Source organism: Schistocerca serialis, chromosome 3, assembly GCF_023864345.2.
Source record: "Schistocerca serialis cubense isolate TAMUIC-IGC-003099 chromosome 3, iqSchSeri2.2, whole genome shotgun sequence".
NCBI lineage: Eukaryota > Metazoa > Arthropoda > Insecta > Orthoptera > Acrididae > Schistocerca > Schistocerca serialis.
This window is the reverse complement of record NC_064640.1, coordinates 775,105,449-775,133,359: the sequence shown is the minus strand read 5'-3', so window position 1 is coordinate 775,133,359 and position 27,911 is coordinate 775,105,449. Positions and strand designations below refer to the sequence as shown.

At 38.4% G+C, this 27,911-nt stretch overlaps 1 protein-coding gene across 1 annotated transcript in view; it reads right to left on the bottom strand.

The window, feature by feature from the left end:
- The window catches only part of LOC126471220 (histone-lysine N-methyltransferase trithorax), a 233,252-nt gene that overhangs the window by 156,109 nt on the left and 49,232 nt on the right, over window positions 1-27,911 (bottom strand). Inside the window, exon 5 of the mRNA XM_050099344.1 lies at window positions 12,112-12,363. Within this exon, the coding sequence (XP_049955301.1) occupies window positions 12,112-12,363 (252 nt within the window). The remainder of the gene's footprint in view (window positions 1-12,111; window positions 12,364-27,911) is intronic.

Sequence of the window (27,911 nt, the reverse complement as noted above, 5' to 3'; positions counted from 1 at the left end):
GAGGATACATGAAGTATAACTATTTTTTGCAATTGTTTTGCATGTGTGTGTTGTAAAGAAACCTGAACTTAGGGATTATTGGTCTGAAGACCCTGTGCTTGCTTAATCATTTGCTTCTCAGCTAATGTCACTAAACAGATTTTTTGCCATATTCAGGATGATGCATGTGAACAATAATTCACTATGGATACCTCAACAGAACCAGACTATGACCCTCTGCATAAAATAAGACCTGTTTGGGACTTTTTCACAGAAAGGTGCAGAAAAGTCTTATCCATCACATCTGACTGTGGATGAAGTGATGTGTCCTTTTTGAGGAAACAATGGATTCCATGTTTATACGAAAGGCAAACCAGAGAAATATGGGATAAAACTGTATGTTGTAAGTGATGCTCAAACAGGCTACATGTGCAATTCTGAAGTTTATACTGGAGGAAAAGGAAATGTTGACAATTCTGTCAAATCCCTGCTGCTGAGGCTATGTTCCTCTTACTTGTGGAAAGGATATGTGGTTTACATGGACAGATTTTATACAAGTCCTGCAGTCATTCAAGAACTATGGGGAAGAAATAAATTGGGAGTTGGAACTGTGATGAAGAATAGGAGTGGATATGCTGAGGTAATAAAGCCAGACATTGTACTAGACTACAACAAAACAGGTGTTGACAGAGGAGACCAGCTGGTGAGTTACTATCTGTCCCAGTGCAAGACTGTAAAATGATGGAAAAAGATTTTCTTCCATATTTTTACGAGGGTAGTTGTGAACGTTAACATTATTCACAGTGTCAAAATATCAAAAAAGTGAGCATTAGCACACTTTATCTGTAAATTAGCAAGGCAATTGGTTAAAAAAGGAGGAGCGGACTACATAAATGCACACATTCAGCATCTGGAGTTGCAAGTGCAGACAGACTCACAGCATGTCATTTTCCTGAGAAACTGCCACCAACAGAAAAGAAAACAAACCCAGCTAGAAGATGCAAGGTCTGTTGGGATCAAGGGAAAGCTACAGGAAAGGTAGTGAGGAAAGAGACCAGGTACTACTATAGGCCATGTAACACAGGCTTTTGTGTTCCCGAGTGATTTGGAAGATTTCATACCTGAGTGTTTTGAAAGATTTTATACCCAAGTGAAGTTCTCTAATTTGTAAAAATGAGAAAAAAAACATTTCACAATAAACACTTTACTAATAACTGAAGCATTTAGTATTTCCTGCTGACAAGTGATTTTAAATCAATAGCCTACCATTCCCCAAGACTTATGAAAATTTTGTCCACTTCAAGGAAAAATAAAAATGCTGAAAAACTGTATCTTTAGAGTAATATCTACAAATCCCTGTATAATTTATTTTTGCTAAACATATGCATATTCATAAAGAGCAAGGATGAAAGGTTAAGCTGATATACTGCCTAAAGAGGTAGAGGTAAGTGGATTAGTAAATTTCTTAAGAAATTGTAAATTAAAGTAAATTTCCTCAGGATACGGGTATTAACTGGATTGCCGACCCATTAGGCTCCAATATGTTAAAAACCAATGGGCTGGCAACTAAGTCTCTCAAATCATTAATTTTTAGAATAACTTGCAAATTCATATTGAAAGTGTTGTACCTGTTAACTATTACACAAGTGACTAGCAGTGGAAAGTAAATCACGGCTGTGTATGATGTTACATTACAGACGAATTCCATCATCAAGTGGGACTTTAATTTGTTGATATTAAATATTTTGTAACAATTCCTGCATCTCAATTCTTAAGAAAATTTTTGAGTAATGTATATTCAGCTAACAATGAAACATTTTCTTGTTTATTCCCTTTAATGGTCACAAAAATGCGAAGCGTCTATTGGGCGATGAAAATAAACATTTTCCTGACACCAGGCACACCTGATAAATGAAAAATTAACAAATTAAAGTACAACACCGTAATTACTATTTTTATTCATACAGAACTGAAATGGAGTAAGAAATGGTCGTGGCTGCCATTCTGCATATTGTGCTATGTACCAGACATACTTCATCAAATTTATATAAAGCGACAATGCAAACTGACAACGCAAAAATGACTAAGTTTAACAATACTGTTCTGCTGATAAACCTGAAATGAGAAAGAGCTATCAGAAATTATATTGTTTGTTAATTTTCTGAAAAACGCTCTACACTGTAGAAACCTTTTTTTTATCATCGAGAGGATGAAACTCAGTATTAATTACAGGTGGAATCTGAATTTAATTAACAGGATTTGCGTCATCATCCCAAAGACAGAAGTGTCGTTATGTACACGCCAAGTGTCCAACAAAAGCAATGAATAATTTTCAGTAAATGCAACAAAATTTTTCAGATGTGACACTAAAAACTATTCTCTCCCATTTTTCCAGATTTTGCTACACAGATGCCAAGAGTTTTGCAAGGAAACAGTCACCTTTTAAAATTTGTGGTCCTAATTTGCCTTATGTTCCTGAATACAGGTATAAAGTTAAAGCTGCAGAAAACAGTAATCCACTGATACGTATCACCAGAATTATTCAATACAAATGTGTCATAGTGTTCTTTGACTGCACAAGTGACTCGTCTCTTTCACCCTCCTCTCCCCAAGTTTGAAATGATACAGCGCAGTTTTCTGCAGTCCTTGCACAAAACCTGACTGACTGACTTTATACACAGCATTTTATGGGATAAAAAGAAGATTTGTCTTCAAGTCAGCTACAAATTTCCATATAGTATTACTTGTTAATTACATCTCCTCTATGTGTTTATTTGGGAAAACTCCGCAATTTTGCGACTTCCTTTTCTGTATAATTTAATTTCCCAAATCTGTTTAACCAGGTTGAAGACACCTAGAAATCAGTTACGTTCATCTCCATTTGTAATTGAGAGCACCCAGTCTCATAGATTTCCCTCGGTAGCAGTGCACCGACTCTCACGAGCAGTTTTATACCTTTCGAATAGTTTTTCTTTCACACTTTCGTAAGTTTAATTTGGAATGTATTCAGACTTCGCAGAAATCTTTCTTACATTTACACAATTCGTGTTCATATTTTATGAAACAAAATTGGCTTTGTACACAGCTTAAGTTTAAGCATTTTCTCCCCCCTTCAATTATCCAAAAACTTCATAGCCTTTTCTTTGTCACTCAATGCCATTACTGTGCATATTCTCTTTAGGCTTAGTTGGATGGTACTCTGGAATTTAATTAGTGCAACAATCATTGTTTGAACCACAGTTTACACAACTTTCTGAGTCATTTACTGTTTCTTGAAATGTTTCCACAATTTCTGACAAAATGTCGGTATTATCCGAACGAATGTCCCAGAAATAAAGTAATAAATAACACACATGTAGGACTTCAGAATAAATAGGCAATTTCGACTACATACAACATTCTTCATATTTCATCTTTGAAAGGCTGAAAAAATTAATTGTATTCCACAATACTGTAAAACTCTAGAACCTGCACAAAGGCAGTAATATATTTTGCCCATTTAAACAGCCTATCAATTGAAGCTCTGATGGGGTCATGAACTGGTTTTGATCAGTTATAAAACACAGCCATTATGGATTAATATATAACAACTAGGACATGAAAAAGAACTAAAAATAGGCATACTATACAGATACTAGACAAATGGAAATTCACATTGTTTTTCTTTATTATCTCCCTATTGCAAGCCCCATGTCACTGATTTGATAAGCAAGTCAGATAATGACATTCAGTACTCAATAATAGTATGTTTGGGTTTTAGACTTTACACTAAGTGACCACATGCGTCATAAAAAGAGAAATTTTATGCCCTGCTGAGGTATTAAATTTTTGTACTCCACAGATGGAAGAACCATATTCAGGGCATATACTTGGACAAGAAAAAGAACAGTCTCAAATTTTCTGGTTAAAGACACGTTTTTTCTGGCTGAAAATACATTTTTCCATGTTAAGTGACAATATACTTTCCCTCGGAGCTGTGAAACTTATCAATCCTTTGAATGGTAAAAGTTTTATACATTGGTGTAGAACATTCTGGCACTTTAGGAAATGAAACCTAGCAAAAAACAACTTGTTTTGGAAAGACCTTTCACGGGTGGAAACAGGTACACTGCATATTTTCGTATTATGAAAGTATAAATACAAATTTCACCATATACAGCATGCAAGCTTCCGAAGCACTGGAATTGAGATTGGGATGCGCTTTTGTCAGTCAATCATAACTCACGTCACATGATCTCACCAATCAATGACAGCAGATATTCAGAGCATAAAACATATGATGTAGTCAACCAATAGCAACATTGACGTTAAGTTGCTTGAAACACAAATAGGAAAAGTTAATGGTTTAAATTAATATATGTACAGTATAGCTACAAGAAAAGCTAACCTTTCACATATAATATTGGTCTTTTTAGCATGTCTTACCCTTTATGATATATCAAACAGAAATGTGCCAATAAAATTTAAAAGAAAGGCATAAACGGCTGCTCTTCAAGGCCCAAAATTTTTCTAAGTGGCTGGTCTTCAAAGCATTAAGTTCTGAAAAAGAGCCAAATGCTCCACGATTTAAAATATTCATCACACATTCCCATACGTATGATAGTTCATCTTGCATAAAAGGAAATTTAATTTGATAGTAGCGCTTCTCAAACCACCATTTGGAATATTTTCCCACGACCCATTAGAAATGCAAACACTGCACAGTCTTTGTCCTAAAGCCTTTGACACATTTTGCTATTGGCATACGTTTGTGAGTGCACTGTGTTTTGTTGCTCTAAATGGCACATTTTCTTGGTAACTGAAGTTTTATTTTGGTTTTATTCTCTCAGTTATGTTTTATTGCTGCAGCATTATTCTGTAGTACTAGTCTACAGTAAAATCTTTGTTAGAGTCCTTAGTGGTCAAAATTACAAACATTTTACTGAAAACTATAGCAATAAAAATTCCCAGAATTCTAAAAGAAATTCCAGGTTTTTCGCAGATTTCACACTTGTTCTGGGGCGTATATGCCCAGATACTGAAGCAAAATGTTTAGTAAACCTGTTACTTAACAGAGGTTAAACACTTTGTGAAAAGCATAATTTCATATGAGCATTAAATAAAGGTTTGATTTCAGATTTTGGTGAGTAATTAACTGATGAGAAACACACAAAATAAAATGCTGTAATCTAGGAATTCTTATTATACTATATTACTGGAAGTTATAACTGTTCACATTTATTAATTTATGTTCTCGTTGGTTATGTAACAGAGTGTCTAGATGTTTAAATCATCAGTACTTCGAACACAAGGGGCGAAAAGGAAACATGGTAATAGTGCAACTTAACAGTATTCCGACTGACAGGAAAAAATGACAGTTGATGAAAAGCTCTCGGATTTCCAGCTCGATAACAGATCACATAACAGTGGCATTCTAACACATCTCATCTTCTGGTGAAGCATAAAGACACTTACATAAGTCCCACTATTTATATCTGATGAAAGGCTGCCCAAACCCCTGGGCATGGACCACTGGGTCACTGTTTAACACCGCGGTGGAGGTTATGTTGGAGCCATATTATGACAGCAACTATCAATGACTTAAGATACCCATCTAAATTTATGGTTCTAATAAAATGTATTGATGATGTTATCCTAGGATTTATCTTGCAGGTGTGGAAGCTCACAGCTTTTGACTGGCAAGGCTACTCAAACAAATTTGTGCAATTGGTGTTCTGAGCAGTTATTAGCCACTATAAACAATGTTATCTGACAGTTATTGACAATAAGGTAGACAGTAAGAAGTTACTCCACCACACGGACACAATCTACATGCTGGTAATGATCATAACCATCACAAGTAGCCAAGCACCAGTCTGGATCATTCATTAACAGGCACAACTTAATCCCAAGAGTACCTGAATGAGAACAGCCAAACTAGACAACCACTGGGGCAGTGACAGTGATAAATGTGGTATTGCACCTATCCCCTGCCCCCCCCCCCCTCTTATAGTCGCCACCTGAGACTGATACTGTCTGGCTAGTTGAAACAAATGAATAAAAGACAGTCACCTGATTTCTGTTGCTTGGCAACGTCCTCAAATGAGTAAGCAATTACATTAAACAAAATAGTATTCACAGAAATGCTGTGGATCAAAGAGCATCAATTTGATCTTACTTGCAGGATTTGTCAGCAATATTGTGGCCAGGAATCTGTTCCAGAGCAGCCAGGTGGGTGGGGGACAACAAAAGACTATGTTATTTGGGCTGGTCTTACAAGACTCTTTATGAATAGGAATGCTGGTGAAATGAGCATACATTCTTCATTACTTAAAAAGCACAAACAATGATGGAAGACCACAAAGAATTCTACTGTGTGTGGGAGCAAACAAAGGAACAATTGTACCAAGGTTTTGCTATTCACAGATAGTTTACCTGTGCACTGTACTGTGTGTTGTCACCATGAAAGTGACATCAGAGGATTTTGGACCCAGCACCAAAAGCAGAGGCCCAAGTTTTTCAGTAAAAGTCTTAAGTGTCTTGCTCATCTTTTTGAGTGAAAATCATATACGTCTTCTGACTGTTTAGAAGTGACCACTTGTCCAACCATTGAAACACTTTACCTTCTTTCAATGGCTGACTCCAAAGATTCTCCAGCAATGGCTGCTACCATGCCACCCACCCAATTGGGCTTATGGGCATGCACCTCCCCAAGGAACTACAGAATAATTTGCCTCTCTTAAGTTTCCTGCTAAAGTCAACTTCTGCAAAAAGGCTGTCACTGACATCATATTTGTCTTCTTTACAAAGTTTGAACTAAATGGACTCGCTCTCTCACTTCCTGTCTCAAGAAGCGGCCATAGTACAAAATCCTCAATACGCAACCTAGAGCCACATGTCACCAAATGTATGCCATGCTCTTCCTCAAGTTATCTCCAAGCTCACATCAATAGCTACTTTAAATGATATCTATAAATACATACTATTACCTCATCAACACATGGCTGGCTACCTAAAGGCAGACGGACGGACGGACAGACAGGAATTTGAATCGTCATCCTTTCAAATCCAAGTACAGTATCTTGCCATTGTGCTCTCAGACCCACTGACAAAGAATTACTTAATACTGTTAGTACAGACATCATTGACAAAGAAATTATTATCTAATTGCCAATAGGCCCTGGTCTGATTATATATATATATATATATATAAAAAAAAAAAAAGACCAACGAATTTTCTTCATCCTGTATCAGATTTTAACAACTTCAAATCTAGAAATGAGGTAAGTAGTTCAGATGACCAATGCATCAACATTGTGACACATCCACCCATTAGTCAATAGTCATAAGGGTATACTCATTGAAGTGACAGCTTCATTTCGTAAGGATGTGGAAAATATGCTGTGAGACACCAACAACGTCAATCAATCAGAGAGCCCTCTGTCATTTCCATGGTCCCCATGAAGAAGAAATGTGGTACATGTCGTTCCTGTGTCAACTGTTAATCCACTACAATTACACTATGGCACCATGAATTATATCAAAGGAGCAAAACAATTCTGAACAAGAGATGTGTAGCAAACTTTCTATAGGTAGCTAGACACTGATGAGAGTGGGTGGGAACAGGCTTCCCTTGTAAGACCAGAAGGCCTCTGTGTATCCAAAATTCACCCACAGTGAACTTACTCAATCAAAAATGGGGAAATGGCAAAGATTTTTGTTGTTTCTAACTTCTTAATTGCAATGAGATTCAATAACAATGCCTGCAATAAACTGTCCCTCATAATTCTGTATTTCATCACGGGGGAATAATTACAATTACCTCAGTTTAGTTTAATTGGACACACACACACACACACACACACACACACACACACACAACCACAACCACCACCACCACCACCACCACCAACAACAACAACAAATAAGTTAATTATTTTACTGTGTATTAAATTCTTTGAATTGCTGGGTAGGTGGTTAAAGATCTTTTAATGACTGAATACCTCACTCTTTTTCTGTGCCACACTATGCTAAGGTTGAGTGATGGATAGTATAAGCCATTCTCTTTCTCGTATTATATTTATGCATGTTATTGGTTCCAGATCATGGTTGGTGTTGTCAGCAACCAATCATAGAAACAGTAACGTACATAAATAAACCACTAGAAAGAGAAATGGCTTACACTATGCAGCACTCAAACTTAGTGTAGTCTAAGACAGACAAAAAAAATCTTTGACCACCTACCCAGCAATGAAAGAATTTAATACATAGTAAAATAATTAATTTTAAACACAAACTGGGTTCTTATCGTTTTTTTTTTTTTTAAACAACTCTCCTCATGTGTAATGATGTGTGTTGTTGTTGGTGGTGGTTGTGTGTGTGTGTGTGTGTGTGTGTGTGTGTGTGTGTGTCAAATGAAGCTAAACTGAGGTTGTTACGAATGGAGCACTAAATGGGCAATGGTCTTCTCACAGGGACCATCCAGAATGATTTAGGAAACTATATACGGTGGGAAGGGATTTGAACCCTCTCTTCAGAAAGGAGAGTTCACTTCCACTTTGTGATCAACATAATTACTTTTGCAGGTGAATCAGTCACGTTCACTTAAACAAAGCTTAAGAAGCATAAATTTTAATACGAGGACTGTTCAATACAGCATGAGCACACTTTTTTTATGGTCTTAATTTCTCACACTAAAATTTAATCGTATGATATTCTGTTAGCTTAACGTGCAACAAACACGCCATAGTAGTTTCATTGTTGGGACTCCTGGTTCCCACCTGTGAGAGGCAGGCAAGGTTAGACATGTTCAGTACACCTACTGCTGCAATGGAGGTAACATGTGAGGAACAATATGCGTCTTTGAAATTCTGCTTTCATCTCAACAAATCTTTAGCTGAATCCTATACAATGTTACAGGAGACCTATGGAGAATCTGTTCTTCCCTACAGCACAGCTCGAAGGTGGATTCAAATGTTTATAAAGTGGGGAGACAATCAATTTCAAAGGAAGGTGGACCCGACCCAGTGCTCCAGTTACTGCTCTTACGGAAAAAAACGTCAACAACACTGCTGTCATTGTGATAGAGGATCAACAAATTACCTTAAGATCACTTTCTGAAATACTGAATATTTCAATGGGTGCCACCCACATGTTGGTAACAGAAAAATTACACATGGCACGTGGGGTTGCAAAACTGTTGATTCCCGAACAAAATTACATTCACGAGCAGGTCTCCATGCAGTTACAGTTGATGTTAGAGGAAGATCCGGAGTTTCTATCAAATGTAATCACTGCTGATGAAACTTGGCTACATCATTCTGATCCTGAGAGCAAATAGCAAAGCTCTGTGTGGAAATCTCCTTCATCACCAAATCCCAAAAACACAAAAGTGGTTGCTTCTGCTAGGAAATTTATGGTCATTTCATTCTTTGACATTTATGGAGTGGTTTACCAGCATGTTGTACCTGGACACACTTCAGTAACTGGACAATACTACACGGATGTCCTGAAAACATTGCAAGTCCATATCAGGCCCAAAAGACTACATTTCTGTGAAGCAGGCTGGATGCTGCACCACGATAGTGCGTGGCCGCATATTGCCAAAGTTGTTGCTGAATATCTTGCAAAAATCAATGTCAAGTGCATCCCTCACCCTCCCTATAGTCTGGATTTAGCACCACGTGACATTTTTCTACTCGCTAACATGAATAAACACGTTAATGGGAGGCATTACCAATCACCAGACGCAGTGGTGAAGGTGATTTTAAGGGCCTCTCAAAAAATGGTTTCCAGCATGTATTTGAAGACTGGCGAAAATGCTGGGACAAGTGCATCGCATTCATAGGAGACTACTTTGAGAAAGACCATCAAAATTATGAGGATGGGTAAAGGTATGTTGTAAAAAAAAAAAAGTTCATTCTTTATTGAAAAGCCCTCGTAGATCAATTACACACACACACACACGCACACACACACACACACACACACACACACACACACACACACACGCACGCACGCACGCACACACGCACAGTGAATATAATTAAAGTTAAACTTTCAGAACACTGTAGAAATAACAGCGCTGGTCAGAATGATGTTAAATTGCAACGGAATATTATCGGAGAAGGGGGAAAACATACGCCAGAAGAAAAAAAAAATAATGCGAAAACTGATCAACAGATGGCATTGCATGTGTCAGAATATGTAAATGAAAACACCTGTTATGCACAAGACCCATTGAAGTTTGTATGAACATGCCGGGTATACAGCTTTTCCTCCTTTCACATCTACAACGTTCGCTATGACCGTCTCAATGCTGTATTACACGAATGATGATTGTGCACTCACTGCTCTGCAGAAGTTCCGGACACTGAAGGGTTTGAAAAAAGGCATTGGTCCAATGACTGCCATGGATCTGGAGAAAATGATTCGGAAATTCAAAAAGATGGGTTCTTTTGGTATGCAACCTGGTAGAGGGAGGAAACAAAATGATTCAACGTAAGTGGAAGCAATGGCCACAGCAAGGCAGGAAGAGACAAATGGTGGTGTGCAAACGTGTAGTGCACGGAGAATTGCATGAACACAGGACACACCCGTGAGCATGATGCGTAAAATGCTACGAAACATCCTTCTTTGCTATCCATTCAAAATTACCCATGTGCATGAGTTGCTTCCTGTTCACCTGCCAGCAAGAGGGACCTTTGCTTTAGAATTTCTTGCTCGCATGGAAGCGGACAATGATTGGCCGTGGAAGATTTTGTAGACAGACAAAGCCCACTTCCATCTGGCAGTATATGTACTTACACTGAATTGTTGAATATGGGCAATGGAAAATCCACACACAAAGCAACCAATACCACTTCATTCCGAAAAGGTCACTGTGTGGTGCAGGTTTACGGCATCACTTATCATAGGGCCATATTTTTTCGAAGAGACAGGTGCTTCCAGTTCTGTTACCTGTACTGTCACTGGTAAACGCTACAAGTATCTTTTGCACAACTACGTCATTCCAGCTCTCCAACAGCGTGGACGGAATCATTTTTATGCAAGATAGCGCACCTCCGCACATTGCAAATACAGTTAAGCAGCTGCTGAAGCACCATTTCGGAAATGCTAGAATTATCAGCCGCCATTTCTCTACAGCCTGGCCGTCCTGATCACCTGATCTTAATCCGTGTGACCTCTGGCTGTGCGGCTATCTGAAAGATGATGTGTTCAGTGTTCCAATTCCAAACTTAGCTGCATTGAAGGCACGCATTGCACAACACATTCTGAACATGACCACAGAAAACACCTCTATCACTTGTGGAACATGCTGTTTCTTGATTTCAACTTGTTGCAGAAAACTGTGGACAGCATACTGAACACGTTTTGTGCCAGTCACATGGAAATTAATAATCTGGTTTGATTATGATTGATGATTTCTATGCAGCTTTTGGCCTCAGGACAATTAAAAACAGATTTTTCCCTCCCGATGTGATACGACCTTGGCATGATGGATGAATTTACGTAACTAACAGTATCACAACTGGACACCCATGCACACTGAGTAGTACAGTTTGTTTAGCATCAAACGTACACCTTAGACATTGTTGTACATTTATTTGTCACCTGTAGTCAACCACTATTACTGTTTACAGTGCCATCTATTGCTACGTTTTGTAAGTATTTTTCTTCTGACATACGTTTTCCCTCTTCTGCGATAATATTCCATTGCAATTTGACATCATTCTGACCAGTGGTGTTATTTCTACAGTGGTTTGAAAGTTTAAGTTTAATTATAATCACCCTGTGTGTGTGTGTGTGTGTGTGTGTGTGTGTATTTTAACTAGTTATAACAGTGATGATGACGTCCCATACTCCTTGACAGAGCGTAGGGGAACGAATCGGGAGACCTGCACCGCCGTACTAGGCCAGGTCCTAGTGAAGGTGGTTTGCCGTTGCCTTCCTCCGACCATAATGGGGATGAATGATGATGATGAAGACAACACAATACCCAGTCATCTCGAGGCAGGTGAAAATCCCTGACCCCGCCGGGAATCGAACCCGGGACCCCGTGCACTGGAAGTGAGAATGCTACCGCGAGACCATGAGCTGCGGACTTATAACAGTATAAACAGCCAAATAATACGTCTTAGAACAAACACTTACCTCGCTTCTTTGATTGACCACTAGTCTTAATTGTTGGAAATGTTGCCTGAGGTTGCCCCAGAACAATAGAAGCACTTCGGCAAACATGTTTCACACGAGGACCTTTCAGATCAACTCGTTGACGTTGTTCGGGAGCAGATTTCTCACTGCTAATCTTCTCATTCGTTGTTTCTGACTTCTTTCTCCTCAGCAAATACTTCCTTCTCTTTCGCTTGCGTGTGATCACTTTGCGATTTGTATCACCAGCTGCATCTAAGAATCAATGAGTAAATGTAAAATTAGAGGGTTTCATAATACGAGATATCAAAATTTCTTAAGCTAATAAAATTGTAAAATTGAATATGGACAGTTAAAGAATACCTGAAGTTGAACTTTATCATAAATGGGGCTGTAACAGTGACAAAAGCACAAAGTCTGATTGGAGATGGCACAGTGATCACACTTAAAATCACTGCTTAGAGTACCTGAAGAATAAATTGTGTGCAAAATGGAATTGCAAACTTCATTCCATATGTTGTAAGCAGAGTTGCAGTATCAGCTGACAATAAAGATACAGTCATTTGGTCAGGGAGTGACAAGAGACATGTGAACACAATGAATAAAGTTTAAGACATTTTTCTAGAAGTGATCATAAAATGTGTTTCCTGCAGTACGTTAGCAACTACAAAGATCTATAGAAAAACACTGAAGCTTTCAGACTGAAAGATTTAGCATTCTCAGTCATTGGGAGAACAGACATTCACTCACCTTTAAGATAAAGTGTTGAATGACAAATGTGAGTGTAATGGCGGGTTGATCTTTCAAACTTTAGTTATTTCCAAACTGAATATGAAGAAATGTTTAATAGTCTAAGCTGCTGTTATTTTTCAAGTGCCTACTGAACATTCGGCACTTCGCCTTAAAGGTAGTTTTACTGGTCATTGTTTACATTCCATCCAGGCATTTTCATTATTATAACAATTTAATATTCACATTATCTGAATAAAACAATCATGCTCATGGCAACATTGTTTTTGTTGTACTGTTTTCTATATGAAAAGTCATATACTTCACAGATATTTTTAATAATACTTCTCATATAATGTAACACATGAGAATTTGATTTTCTGGATCCACATCCATACTCTGCAAGGCACAGTAGAATAAATGACAACCTGCACTTCATACTATTATTAAGTTCCTAGCCTTCATGTTCCACTGACATGAGGAAAAAATGCCCGTGTATCTACTACTGAAAGCCAATTCACATCTTGGTATTATGTCCGATAAACAAAATATATTACAAGAGTGCTACAATTATTTTATGACCCTCCCCACGAAACAACAACAAATTTATCCTTCTGATTACAAACTTTCATCCAAAAAGTTCCATTTTAAAAAGTAGGCAGATTCATCCAATAAGTTCCATTTTAAAAACTACACAGGTTAAATTTTCCACAAATTAGTTCAATAAAGAAAATCCTTCCATTAGCTCCCCTAAAACTTTATTTTTTATTTTTGACACTTGATAATGCTACAGTAACATACTTAGGAGCCTGATAGAACAAAGGTATCATTCTAGTACAACCACATCATTTCCAGAGTATATTTTACTAATTATCCATATTACAATGGAATTGTCTTTTGTTAGTCCCTTCAATACAAAATCTCTGGAAATGTTATGTACCACAAGTATTTCAGAACAGTACTGGAGTTATGTTGATTCTACTCTACTTAACCTTAAAAATCCTTGCAAGTGATGACAAATTCAAGGTGATGAATTAATTTTTTATTTATTTTATTTTTGGACAACTGCCGGTACCCATCAATGACACGTGGTCACTGAACAAGTACTAATATACCCAGAACATACTAAAACAAGAAATCTGAGCATAATGAAATGTCGAATTGTGAAATTTTGGAACGAAAACAACAACAACAACAATAATAATAATAATCAGCAGCAGCACCAATAAACATAACTTACAAAAATTAAATTAAATTCATTCCCTAAATCTTGATAACAAGGAATGAAAGGGAAAGACACCAGTAATGGCTGTTGCTTCTAATCATCCCAACATTTGTCTAGAACAACATGGTAAAATCCACCAACACTTCCAAACAGGATGACAGGATTGATCAAAAATACTGTATCCTCCATAATCAAACAGTTTTCTCATACTTTTCAATTCAGTGGGTGAGTTATAATTATCGTAAACAACAAAGTGAACCTAAAGTAATCATGTCTAACATGTCTAACAACACTCAACTATTGCGTTAATTTCAGTTTTCCATCACACAATTAATTAGGTCAGAGTCATTCCTATGGCGAATATGAGTTTTCCAGGATAAAATGCTTCACCTTGGGTTTGGATAACAGTCTTCAACTCCTGCAGAATTCTATGGAAAATTTATGTTGCAGGGAGCTACGCAGTTTTTTGAACAGAACTTAAGGTTACCTTGGCGGCCACATACAAATGTCTTGATTTCACATACTGGAGGTTATGGCACCCTTCAAACAATGGATGGATGGTCAGATTGAAATTGCCCTGTCATATTCAATATGACATCAAGGAAAGCAAGTAGGGAAAAGGAATGAACTTGTGTGTAGTGTAATATCTGAAATTAAAGAAGAGAGCAATGAGTACCAGTTACAACTTTCCCACCACTTAACATTGCCTGCTCACAACTGACTGGTCAAATGCACATCTGTTGTTTACAGTTGTTAGTGCAAGATGCTACCGTAGTTACAGCATTGACGTTTATACACCAGCAATAAACTCAGTATCTCAACTTTTTGGATGGATGGTGTGTGTAAGGATTTTGCTGTTCTCAGTTCTTGGTATAAACTCTGAAATTTATTGTGTTTGTTTACCTGTGATCATTGATATGTCCTCACTGTCCCACTGTTTTCAATCACAATTATATGTACAGTACCAAAGTGTCACAGTGTCATTACGATCCAATCAGTCTTCCTGGAGCGTGAAAAAACATTCAAAAAGCACTGATAAATCTTCGAGAGAAACAATATTCCCAAACAAATATTGTTGACACATTCAGAACATTTATTAAATGTGTCATTTACAATAAAGGGTTTATTCTCGCTGTCAGTGGCACCAGTACACAGCAATTATCATGAAATCACTGGAGCCATTCCACTAATTAAATTTAAAAAAAGTGAAGCAGAACTGACTGGTCAAATGCACATCTGTTGTTTACAGTTGTTAGTGCAAGATGCTACCGTAGTTACAGCATTGACGTTTATACACCAGCAATAAACTCACAAGGGGAGGCCGCCAATTGTAAAATTCAGATTCGATTCACACTGCGCATAATAAAAGCTCATGGCCAGAGGTGTAATGTGGCAAAGCACAAAGATGCACTTCTCAGCCGCTGTCGAGAAAATCGACAGTTAAAAGAAACCGCTGCGGTGAAATACTCTCTACGATTAATAATTTTCTACAGCGTCGTGGCGCAGCGGTAAGCGCTCGGGTTCGTAATCCGAAGGTCGCCGGATCGAATCTCGCGCCATGCAACTTTTTTTTTTTTAGTATTTGTTTTTTGTAATTCAAATATATATATATATATATATATTATATATATATATATATATAATAAATTCCTGGCAATCAGTTGCAACAATTATGCATATAATAAGTTGTTGAAAGTCGTTTGTCGTGGAAAAACTGGCGACTTCGAACATCATTATGTTTTCCGCAAACAAAGTTGTATTTCACAAATGTTATTAATTATCTTCATAATGTTATCCACGTATAGTTAACGGAAGACGTAGAAACGATATTCCGAAACGAATACGTATAGCGTAAGTCAAACGTTCGAATTAGAATAGAGACCCCACAAACACAAATTTGCTGTGGCAGGTATGAAATATAAACTCCGTTACTCGCTCGTTACACTTGAAGGACAGATGTTGAATGGGCCGAAACGAGCCGCCGCATAACAGCGTAGTTGCCTGCTAACTTCGAAAGAAGGTAGATGCGGTCCCTAGCGCAACTTATAACATCGTCGAAAATCAGTGCGTACGGGAGAGCTTTGGTACACCCTGTTAAAAAAAAAAAAAGGGAAAAATGGAGGCGGTACAATTGGAGAGCGATCCGCCTTCACCAACATGCATAAGCAATTCATTAATAGTATATATATATATATATATATATATATATATATATATATATATATATACACACACACACGTTTGAATTACAAAAAACTAATAATAATAAAAAAAGTTGCATGGTGCGAGATTCGATCCGGCGACCTTCGGAATACGAACCCGAGCGCTTACCGCTGCGCCACAACACTGTAGAAAAATGTTAATCGTAGAGAGTATTTCACCGGAACGGTTTCTTTTAACTGTCGATTTTCTCGACAACGGCTGAGAAGTGCATCTTGGCGCTTTGCCACATTACACCTTTGGCCATGAGCTTTTATTATGCGCAGTATGAATCGAATCTGAATTTCACAATTGGCGGCCTCCCCTTGTCAGTGTCTCAACTTTTTGGATGGATGGTGTGTGTAAGGATTTTGCTGTTCTCAGTTCTTGGTATAAACTCTGAAATTTATTGTGTTTGTTTACCTGTGATCATTGATATGTCCTCACTGTCCCACTGTTTTCAATCACAATTATATGTACAGTACCAAAGTGTCACAGTGTCATTACGATCCAATCAGTCTTCTTGGAGCGTGAAAAAACATTCAAAAAGCACTGATAAATCTTCGAGAGAAACAATATTCCCAAACAAATATTGTTGACACATTCAGAACATTTATTAAATCTGTCATTTACAATAAAGGGTTTATTCTCGCTGTCAGTGGCACCAGTACACAGCAATTATCATGAAATCACTGGAGCCATTCCACTAATTAAATTTAAAAAAAGTGAAGCAGATTGGGGAAAAAGGAAAATAATCCAATAATAGAGTAACATTGTACAAGGCAATGGTGTACCTTGCATGTGTCAGTGTCAGGGGTCGTTTCTTTTAAGTGAGACAAGGGAGTGAGTTAGTGACTTGCAATAGAAGCAGTTCGTGAAGGCACTTCCAAAGGAAATTAGTCAAAAACTGAGGGAGGTATCGCATGCAGTGAAAACTTGCTTTACACTTTTCAAGAGACTAGAAAAAAATGGTGTAAAATGTGGTAAAGAGTGGGAAATAATGTTTTAAGCATTGAAAGTTAGGTATAGGAACCCCCCCCCCCCCCCCCTTTGCATTTCCGCACTTTACATAAGATATATGTACATAATCAGCATCAAAATACTTGTCAGTGACTTGTTTATTATCCAATAAAAACTGCTTATGTAACTTGAAATGGTAACCATCTGGGAAGTAGAAACACTTGACTTTACTTCAGACATCATAATCGATGTTTTGGGAAAGCTTGTAACTGTCATTAATTATGTAAATAATGAAACATTACACAGTTTATTTATTCTTTCTTTCTTCCCCCCCCCCCCCCCCCCCCCCCCCAAGCCACTATGCTTATCATGACATGTTTTGAGAATTTATATTCCTGTTGTCAAGTGCAAATATTTGCGTAAGTATTTTGTATGGTGTCAGCATATGGGTTGTTCAGCATCTCTTGCACTGGAATCGTCTTTTTGGGTTTATCAGGTACTGTGCCTCCTCAATTATACAGAAAACCACATACACACAAACTCTCACTCACCACGTTGTTTGTATGTGAAACTCTGCAAAAATACGTATGTAAATATTTGCATTTGACAACAAGTATAAACTTTCAAAATGTGTTGCTAAGCATGAAAAAAATACGTATCTTGCACCGTATTTAAACCAAAGACATTTGCTGCAAAGTCAGCAAATGTGTTAACTAGCACACACGGCCAAACAACAAAACACACTAAATATGGTTCGAATAATGCACTCAAGATGATAACAACCACGAAACTGCACATGCAAAGTAGAGAGAGTTTGGAAACGGTTATGATTGGTCACAATACCTTTATTCAGATGAAGCTAGTTACTCCCATCAGCCACCACACTAAGTAACACTTGGTAGCGGCAGGAGATAAAGTTTGAATTGTTCCACCTTTTACCGTTTATCGGTTCCGATCTACTGAGTAGAGCACCTTGGAGTCAAGAAACTTAACCACATAACACTTGTAAGCATTACTTGATGGCCAGCACCATGGCAGCATAATTTAATGCCACTTACATCAGTCTGTTTCTCCAAGAACATTTTTTCATAAAGTGTAAATTGCAGGAAAATTATAAATATGTTAATGCAAAATCAGGTGCAAATTAACATAAGAAATTTGATGGAAATGATAAAAAAAGGCATAAACCACTGGAAAACGTTAATTCCAGGTATGTAAATGTGGGGTTATACTGTAGTTCACTGTGTCATATACGAGGAAGGGTCAAAAAGTTTCTAGCCTAACAAATAAAGAATGACAGAGATTTCATAATACCAATTTATTTTTCAATATAATACCCATGTGCACTAATACACTTGAGAGCACGCTCTGATACTTCTGCAAACCAGATGGAAATGATTAAAAAAAGGCATAAACCACTAGAAAACGTTAATTCCAGGTATGTAAATGTGGGGTTATACTGTAGTACACTGTGTCATATACGAGGAAGGGTCAAAAAATTTCTAGCCTAACAAATAAAGAATGACAGAGATTTCATAATACCAATTTATTTTTCAATATAATACCCATGTGCACTAATACACTTGCGAGCACGCTGATACTTCTGCAAACCATTCAAATAAAAGGTCTTCAATTTAGAGTTCAACCAAGTGTTCACAGCTTCAATCACTGCATCATCACTGTCAATTCAACGTCCTTCGAGGGTTTTTTCCTTTTTTTTTTAGGTTTGGGAAAAGAAAAAAGTCTGATGGAGCCACATCTGGAGAATATGGCAGAGGACTTAACAACTCGAACCCACAATCACGCAGAGTTTCCAGTGTTGCGAGGGCTTATGTGCTGGAGCATTGTCCTGATGCAAAACAACTCCGCGCACCAATTTTATGCACCTTTCTTTCTTTATCTCTTCTCTCAAATGGCGCAGGAAGGTGCAATAGTATGATGTACTGATAGTTACACCCTTTAGCAAGTACCCTACCATAATCACCCCTTCTGCATCTCAGAACATCAATGCCAACACCTTGCCAGCTGATTCTTGCATCCAGAGTTTTTTTTGGGATAGGGGATGAAAGATGTTTCCATTCTTGTGACTGTCGTTTTATCTCAGGATCAAAGTGATGAACCCGCGTTTGTCCATTGTCACATACTTTGCAAAGAAAGACGTCTTCATCCGCTTCAAATTGGCGGACGATTTCTTCACAACACTGCACACAAATACAGTCTCTCACCCACATTCAAATCTTTCAGGACCCACAGAGACAAAACTTTCCACATTCCCGAAACATCCACAACAATATTATGAGCACACACATGGGAGATTCCAAATGTGGTTTCAATGTGCTGCAATGTTGTTCAACAAGCCTGCAAAATCGTATCGTGAATTGCAACCACTGTTTCATCAGTGGCAATGGTGACAAGTCTTCCACTCTCCGGCGCATCTTCCACGCTCCTTCTTTCACGTTTGAAGTCGGACACCCGTTGTTTCACTGTAGCATAAGACGGAGCACTATCCGTAAGTATATTCTGCATGTACTCCACAATTTCCTTGGGCATCACTCCCTTCAAATGAAGATATTCAATCACAGCACAGTTCTCAATTCTCTCAATATTAGCCGTTTTGCTTACACTGCAGTATACAATGCATCCTAGTGGCAAAACTAACGAAGCTGGAGCCGCAAAATTTGACCTGCATACCCACAAAGGGTCAGCATAAAAGTAGGTGGTGGTGGTGTTTGTATGAGACATTACGGCAGCTATCTCGGGCTAGAAACTTTTCAACCATCCCTTGTCCTGTGGTTAGCTCCATTATAACACTGTCATCGATCTCTGACAACTCTGTTATAAACTAGTAGTCCACACTAACTTTGTAAAAGATTACACATAAGTAGCCCAGTACACTACCAAATATTTTAAAAATCAAATATTTATAAAAAATGTTAAAGATATTTTTTTTCACACAAGAAGGTAGAAATTATTAAACCAGACAATGAAAAGTTACACATTCTTGGACAAAATGCTTTAAATCATCATTACGTATAAAGTTTTAGCTCAAGCATTCGACAAAGTCCTTCATCATCATCATGAACTCTCACAATATTTTGTACGTTAACACTTGTCATTATGATGCTATCAAGCAATGTGCAAGGATTTCTCATGTACTACCAGAGATTATGTCTATGCCTGTGATGAAGGTATGCTAGTTTTGCCACCAATCTTACTGAAATGCAACTAATCAGGAAATTCACCTAGTCTGTGTGTGTCAACTGCCCACTTCCATGGTAAAGTAACCAACCTTCTTTAAGTTTCACAATCCAATGTATGCAGGGACGAAGCTGCACACAGTGGGCATCTGAGAAGCTGCGACAAATATTTACGCTTGCTTATCAATGTGGCTTTCCTTCAACGTCAACACAATGAAGAGGAGGAGGAGGAGACTAGTGTTTAACATCCCATTGACAACGATGTCATTAGAGAGGGAGCAGAAGCTCAGATTAGGGAAAGGTGAGGAAGGAAATCAGCCATGCCCTTTCAAAGGAATCATCCCGGCATTTGCATGAAGCGATTTAGGGACATCACAGAAAACCTAAAACTGGACGGCTGGACGTGGGTTTGAACCGTCATCCTCCCGAATGCAAGTCCAGTGTGCTAACCACTATGGCATCTCGCTCGGTAAGACAACTAAGTAGTGTCAAAGTTTGTTGAGGTCAATCACATCAGATTTTCTGGAGCAAAGACGACTTTATGGAAGACTACCCGTTAAAGAAAGGATACATGGTGTGAACAGCATGTTAATGCCAGCAGTTTATTTAACTGCCATTTCTTCATCTACACATCTCTCAGCTTTTGAGTGAAAACAGATTGATATGATCAAGGCAGTCCACCACAGAGCTAACTCAGCAACACAAATAAATTTTAGCACCATGCTGCCACATGAAGACTGGTGTTACCTGTTTAGGGATGATACACTGTAATCATCCTCACTGACACAACTATAGGTGCGTTATGAAGCCCCTTAGGCAGAAAGCGTTCAGGGCTGGAAAGAAAGCCAATGTGTACTTGGCATGTCAGCCAGGGGGCCTCATTCAAGATGTGGAGGCAGCCTAGCCTGAGGCTATTGAGCGTGCAGGGTGCAGTCATCTGCAAGTAGTGGCTCACATCAGCACCAGTGATGCCTGTCGCATGGGTTCTGAGGCAATTCTCAGCTCGTATGGGCAGCTGGTGGAGGTGGTGAAGACTGTTGGCCCTGTGTGTGGAGTGCAAGCAGAGCTCGCGATTTGCAGCATTGTTCTCACAGCTGATCAGGGTCCTGTGGTTTGGAGCAGAGTGAAGATTCTCAACCAAGGCATTGTCGACTCTGCGAAGGTCTTGGCTGCAGACTTCTAGATCTGCATTATTGTGTGGGGATTTGCAGGACTCCCCTTGATAGATCAAGGATGCACTAAATATAGCAAGCAGCTACTTGGGTAGCAGAGTACTTGTGGAATGCACAAGAGGGTTTTTTAAGCTAGGCAGTAATTTAAGGTGCTCTGATGAACATTTGTCAGTCAATTTGTAGCAAGGGAAGTAAAACAGTGTTCAGGATAAAGACACTTCTGACTGACACAATTTTATCAGTAAACTGTTGCAGTATTCGTAATAAAGTTCCCGAATTTACTGCCCTCCAGGAAAGTTCTCACATTCAGATCATTTTTGGGACCGAGAGCTGGCTGAAGCCCAAAGTGGAAAGCTCTGAAATATTTTGCGAATCATGGAACATATATTGGGAAGACAGATTACAGGCCATACGAGGGAGAATGTTCATTGCAGCTGACAAAAATTTTGTCTCTAGTGAAGTTGGAGTGTGACAGTAAAGTTATCTTGTCGCATATAATAGGTGTAGGTGAAACCATGTTAATTGGGCAGGGGAGGGGTTTCAGGCAGGCGGTCATTCAAAATACTTTTGAACAGATTTTCTGAAAACGTGTCTTGCACAGCGAGCTCGGCAGCCCACGTAATGGAAATATTTCAGACCTTGTCGCTACAAATAGGTTGGACCTTATCGATTATGCCAGTATAGAAACAGGGATTATCAATCTCTATGTCATTACAGCAATTACGATTACGAAAGTTAATAAATCAGTCAAAAAGGCTAGGAAAGTGTTTCTGCTACACAGACCAGATAAGCAATTATTAGCATCTCATTTGAACAGCGAACTGGCATCACTTAGTTCCAGTAAGATGGATGCAGAGGAATTATGGGCAAAGTTTAGGCAGATTGTAAATTGTGGTCTGAAGAGTTATGAGCCTAGTAAGTGGATAAAGGACGTAAAAGTCCCACCATTACTTAATAACGAAATTTGAAGGATGTTGAGGAAGCAGAGGCTGTTGCACTCTTTGATTCGAAAGGGAATGCATAAATGACAACAAGCGAAGGTTAGTTGAGATTTGTGTGTCTGTGAAAAGATCTATGCACGAAGCATACAACTACCACCATCACACCATGCAAAAGATCTGGCAGACAACCTGAGGAAATTCTGTCTTACATACAATTGCTAAGTGGGTCTGGGGCATCCATTCAGTCCCTTGTTGACCAGTCTAGTGTGGCAGTTGAAGATAGCAAAATGAAAGCCAAAGTTTTAAATTTCACGTTCAAGAAATCGTTCACACAAGAGACTTGCACACACATATCATCATTTGACCATCAAAAAGACTCCCGTATGGATGACGTAATAATAAGCATCTCCGGCATAGAGAAACAACTGAAAGATTTGAAAGTAAATAAATCAGCAGGTCCGGATGGAATCCCAGTTCAGTTTTACAAAGAGTACTTTGCAGCATTGGCCCCTTACCGAGCTTGCATTTATGGCTAATCTCTCACCCTTCATAAAGTCTCAAGCAACTGGAAAAAGGCGCAGGTTACTCCAGTATATAAGAAGAGTAAAAGAACAGGTTCGTAGAATTACAGACCAATGTCCCTAACATCTGTTTGTTGAACAATCATTGAGCATATCCTCCATTCAAATATAATAAACTTTCTTGAGACTGGGAAGCTGATGTCCAGGAATCAGCATGGTTTTAGAATTCATCACTAGTGAGAAACTGTGCTTGCCCTTTTCTCACATTATGTACTGCGAACTATGGTTGAAGGGCAAGAGTCAGATTCCATATTTCTAGACCTCCTGAAAGCATTCGACACGATGCCCCATTGCAGGCTGTTCATGAAGGTACAAGTATGTGACATACGTTCACAGATGTGAGTGGCTCGAAGACTTCTTAAGTAATAGAACCCAGTATGTTGTCCTCGACAGCGAGTGTTCATCAGAGACAACTGTATAGTCAGTAGTGCCCTAGGGAAGTGTAATAGGACCACTGTTGTTCTCAATATACATAAATTATTTGGAAGGTGGGGGCAGCTATCTATGATTGTTTGCTGATGGTGTCGTGGTGTAAAGATGGTGCCAAAGTTGAGTGACTGTAGGAGGATACGATTTACACAAAATTTCCAGTTGGTGTGATGATTGGCAGCTAGCTCTAAATGTGGAAAAATGAATGTTACTGCAGATGAGTAGGAAGAAAAACCTGTAATGTTTGGATGTAGTTTTACTAGTGTCCTGCTTGACACAGTCAAGTTATTTAAATATCTGGGCGAAATGCTGCAAAGCGTTTAGGATCCGTTCCAGGTTGGTTTGAAGGAAAACGTCAAAGCAATTCAGAGGCGGGCAGCAAGATTTGTTACCAGTAGGTTTGAACAACACATAAGTGTTACGTAAATGCTTCAGGAACTCAACTGGAAACCCCTGAAGCGAAGGTGGCGTTCTTTTTGAGAAACACTGTTGAGAAAATTTAGAGAATAGCATTCGAAGCTGACTGCTGAATGATTCTACTGCTGCCAACAAACACTGTGTGTAAGTACGACAAAGATACGACACAAGAAATGAGGGCACATATGGAAGCATACAGTCGTTTTTCCATCACTCTATTTGCAAGTAGAACAGGAAAGGAAATGACAAGTAGTCATACAGGGTACCCTCCGCTATGCACCATATGGTGGCTTGCAGATTATCTATGTAGATGTAGATGAAGGATCACCAAAAGTTGCACTTTAGCAACGACACCACCTGAAGTCAAATATCAGTAGAGCAGAGGAAAGAGCACTTCATGCTCTGCAAAGGAGTGAGGGTCTACTTATGCTGGAAGCTGATAAGGGATAGCTACAGTCATTCTTTACGCAACATAATGTCACAGCAGAGTGCAGCCACTGATGTAATGTAATAAATACAGAACTCTACGTTTGATCTTATGCTGCCAGTATGTAGAAAAATGATGAAGCTGCTGAATAATTCTAGCCTACCTCACAATGTTGGTTAGTCAGTTGATTGGGATCTAAGGGACTAAACAGTGAGATCATCATTCCCTTGATCCAGCGGTAGTTCATCTATAAATAGTGATGTAGCACTGAAAGTATTACTGAGCTGAAAAAGAATTTATAAGGAAGTGTATGGATTGGGCTGCTACGCAGATCAGAGCACATAAGGGGTCTCCAAGAGCTCGACCAATTGCGAGAAAAGCCCCAACCCACACTCACCACCAGCCACCTCAATGAAGGGCAAAGACAGACAGGATTAGTTAGCTAATTGCAATTTCTGTAGATAATTCGAACAATTCTTTGATCAAAATGTCTTCCTCTAACTGGCTACCAGTTTTTCTACATCTACATCTACATGGATACTCTGCAAATCGCACTTTGAAGTGCCTGGCAAAGGGTTCATCGAACTACCATCACAATAATTCTCTATTATTCCAATCTCTAACAGTGCGTGGAAAAAACGAACACCTGTATCTTTCTGTGAGAGTTTCGATTTCCTTTATTTTATTACGATGATCGTTTCTCCCTATGCAGGTCAGTGTCAACAAAATATTTTCGCATTCAGAGGAGAAAGCTGGTTATTGAATTTTAGTGAGAAGATTGCACTGGAGCGAAAAGCGCCTTTGATTTAATTATGTCCACCCGAAATCCTGTATCATGTCACCGACATTCTCCACCATTTCGCGATAATACAAAATGTGCTGCTCTTCTTTGAACTTTCTCGACGTACTCTGTTAATTCTATATGCTAAGGATCCCAGACTGCATTGCAGCACTCCTAAGGAGAACGGACAAGCATAGTGTAGGTAGTCTATTTAATAGATCTGTTACATTTTTTTAAGCGTCCTGCCAATAAAATGCAGTCTTTGGTTTGCCATCCCTCAACATTTTCTGTATGTTCTTTCCCATTTAAGTTGTTCATAATTTTAATTCCTAGGTATTCAGTTGATTTTACGGCCTTTACATTTGACTGATAAATGGTTCAAATGGCTCTGAGCACTACGGGACTTAACATCTGTGGTCATCAGTCCCCTAGAACTTAGAACAACTTAAACCCAACTAACCTAAGGACATCACACACATCCATGCCCAAGGCAGGATTCGAACCTGCGACTGTAGCGGTCACGCGGTTCCAGACTGAAGCGCCTAGAACCGCACGGCCACACCGGCCGGCTGATTTATGGTGTAACCGAAGTTTAGCGAATACCTTTTAGCACTCATGTGGCTGACCTCACACTTTTCGTTATTTAGGGTCAATTGCCAATTTTCGCATCATACAGATATCGTTTCTAAATCTGTTTTGTAATTTGTTCTGATGACTGTAAAAGATGATGAACAACAGCATCATCTGCAAACAACCAAAGACGGCTGTTGAGATTATTTCCCTAAATTGTTTTTAAGTAGAAATTTGTAAATGGCACAGAAGGAGCTGTCCAGGAGAAGTGATTTTAAATTAGATTAGGTACTTGTCAGATATTTTATGTTATTGGACAAATGATCAAAAATTTTTATTGCTGCATACAAACTCATCTCTGAACCACTGATGTATTTAACAATGGCTAATAAAGGTCATGTCTCTCTCTTGCGTTGTAGATATGTACATCACTATTTTTCTCAAATTGTGATAGATTATTTATGATGAATTTCATTAGCAAAAATGTGTATTGTGACAGAGCAGTTAAAATGCATAGCTTCTTAAGGGAGTACCTACATGACATTTGTGGGTGGACACCACATATATCACTTTTGTGCATTCAATACTTTCTTTGCAAGTGACAAGTTACCCCAGAAAATTATTCTGTATGGCATTAATGAGTGGAAATAACACAAAATATGTTCAGGAGGTAATACATTTGTTTTTAAGATTAACAATTATACAAATACCAGAAGTAGCTCAACTTGACTGTTTGAGAAGCTCAGTAATGTGCTTTTTCCAGTTCAAGTTTCCACCAATACGTATACCCAAAAATTTGAAGCATTCTACCTTACTTACCGACTCCTGGTCATGTGCTACATCAATTGTTGATACGACAATTTGTTGCACAGAAGTGAATGTAGTGTGTTTTATCAAAATTTAGGGAGAGTTCATTTTCAATGAACCACTTAATAATTCTTTGGAAAATTTCATTTAATAACTCTTCTGTTACTTTCTCTCTAATGGGATTTATTATAACAGTAGCATTATCTACAAAGAGTACTAATTTTGCTTGATGAAATTTAAGTGGAAGGTCATTCACACATATAAAGCCTACTTTACATGACGACATTGGGTTGTGCCACTCGTTGCGTGGAATGAATTGCACTCAAGTTGTTTCATATAAGACTGTAGACACGGCGACACCAATATACACTTCAGTTTCGTCATTTTGTGGGTTCCTGAGTCACGTCTGAAATGAAACTTTTGGGAGCTGCACGTCACACTAGTTGTGATGGAGTTAAAGCTTGTTGCGTGGAATCGCTGCATACGAAAAATAAATAAATAAACGTGTTTCAATTTGTGACTGGATGAAGAAAAGACGTCAGCTCAGTTGCTCAGCATCCTTGCTGAAACAATTTCTAATGGAAGATCCAAGAAGTTCTTCTAATTATCTTAGAATGTCACCAGAACTGTTCACGTTTCTTCTAAATAGTCAGTTATGCGATAAGAAATAAAGGTACTGTAATGCATGAAGCACTGTTGCCAGAACTGAAATTACATATCATATTGCGTGCATTACAATCGAGAACACTCAGCATGCTATAAGCTACGGTTTTAGTTGGTGATGACGCTTTTTCATTAACACCAATAATTATTAACATTAGCAACAATAATTATTCGAAGCAGGCCTCATTAAGAAGGGAATGGTTTGCAAACTACTCTCTTGAAGACAGATCTATACAGTGGCAATATTCCAAAATTCTAACTTTTGTGAATGGGGAGCACTGCAGTGACATTTTAAACAGGTGAATATTGAATAAAGAATGTAGCTTCTTGTATTTGTATAGCCTTCCCTCCTGTCAACAATATTCCTTAACAAAGAGTTGGCCAACTCGAACGATGGGATTTTAGTCGTTTAGACGAGAGCATGGTCACAGCTAGAATTACACTTGCTTGTATTTTTCTTAATTCAGTTGTATATGTGCTCCTAACTCAATAAATTTTGTCCTGCAGTTCAGATACAGTCAAACTATCTATGTTATGATCGCTCATGAAGGTCTCAGTGGCAGCAATATGTTGCTCATTTTTGTAATCAGCATCACTGAAATCCCACAAACATCTATGCAAAGCAGAGATATCCAAAAAGCGAACATTATTCTCCATTTCATATTTCAGTTTGTCTACACTCTACAAACACACATAACCTCAAAA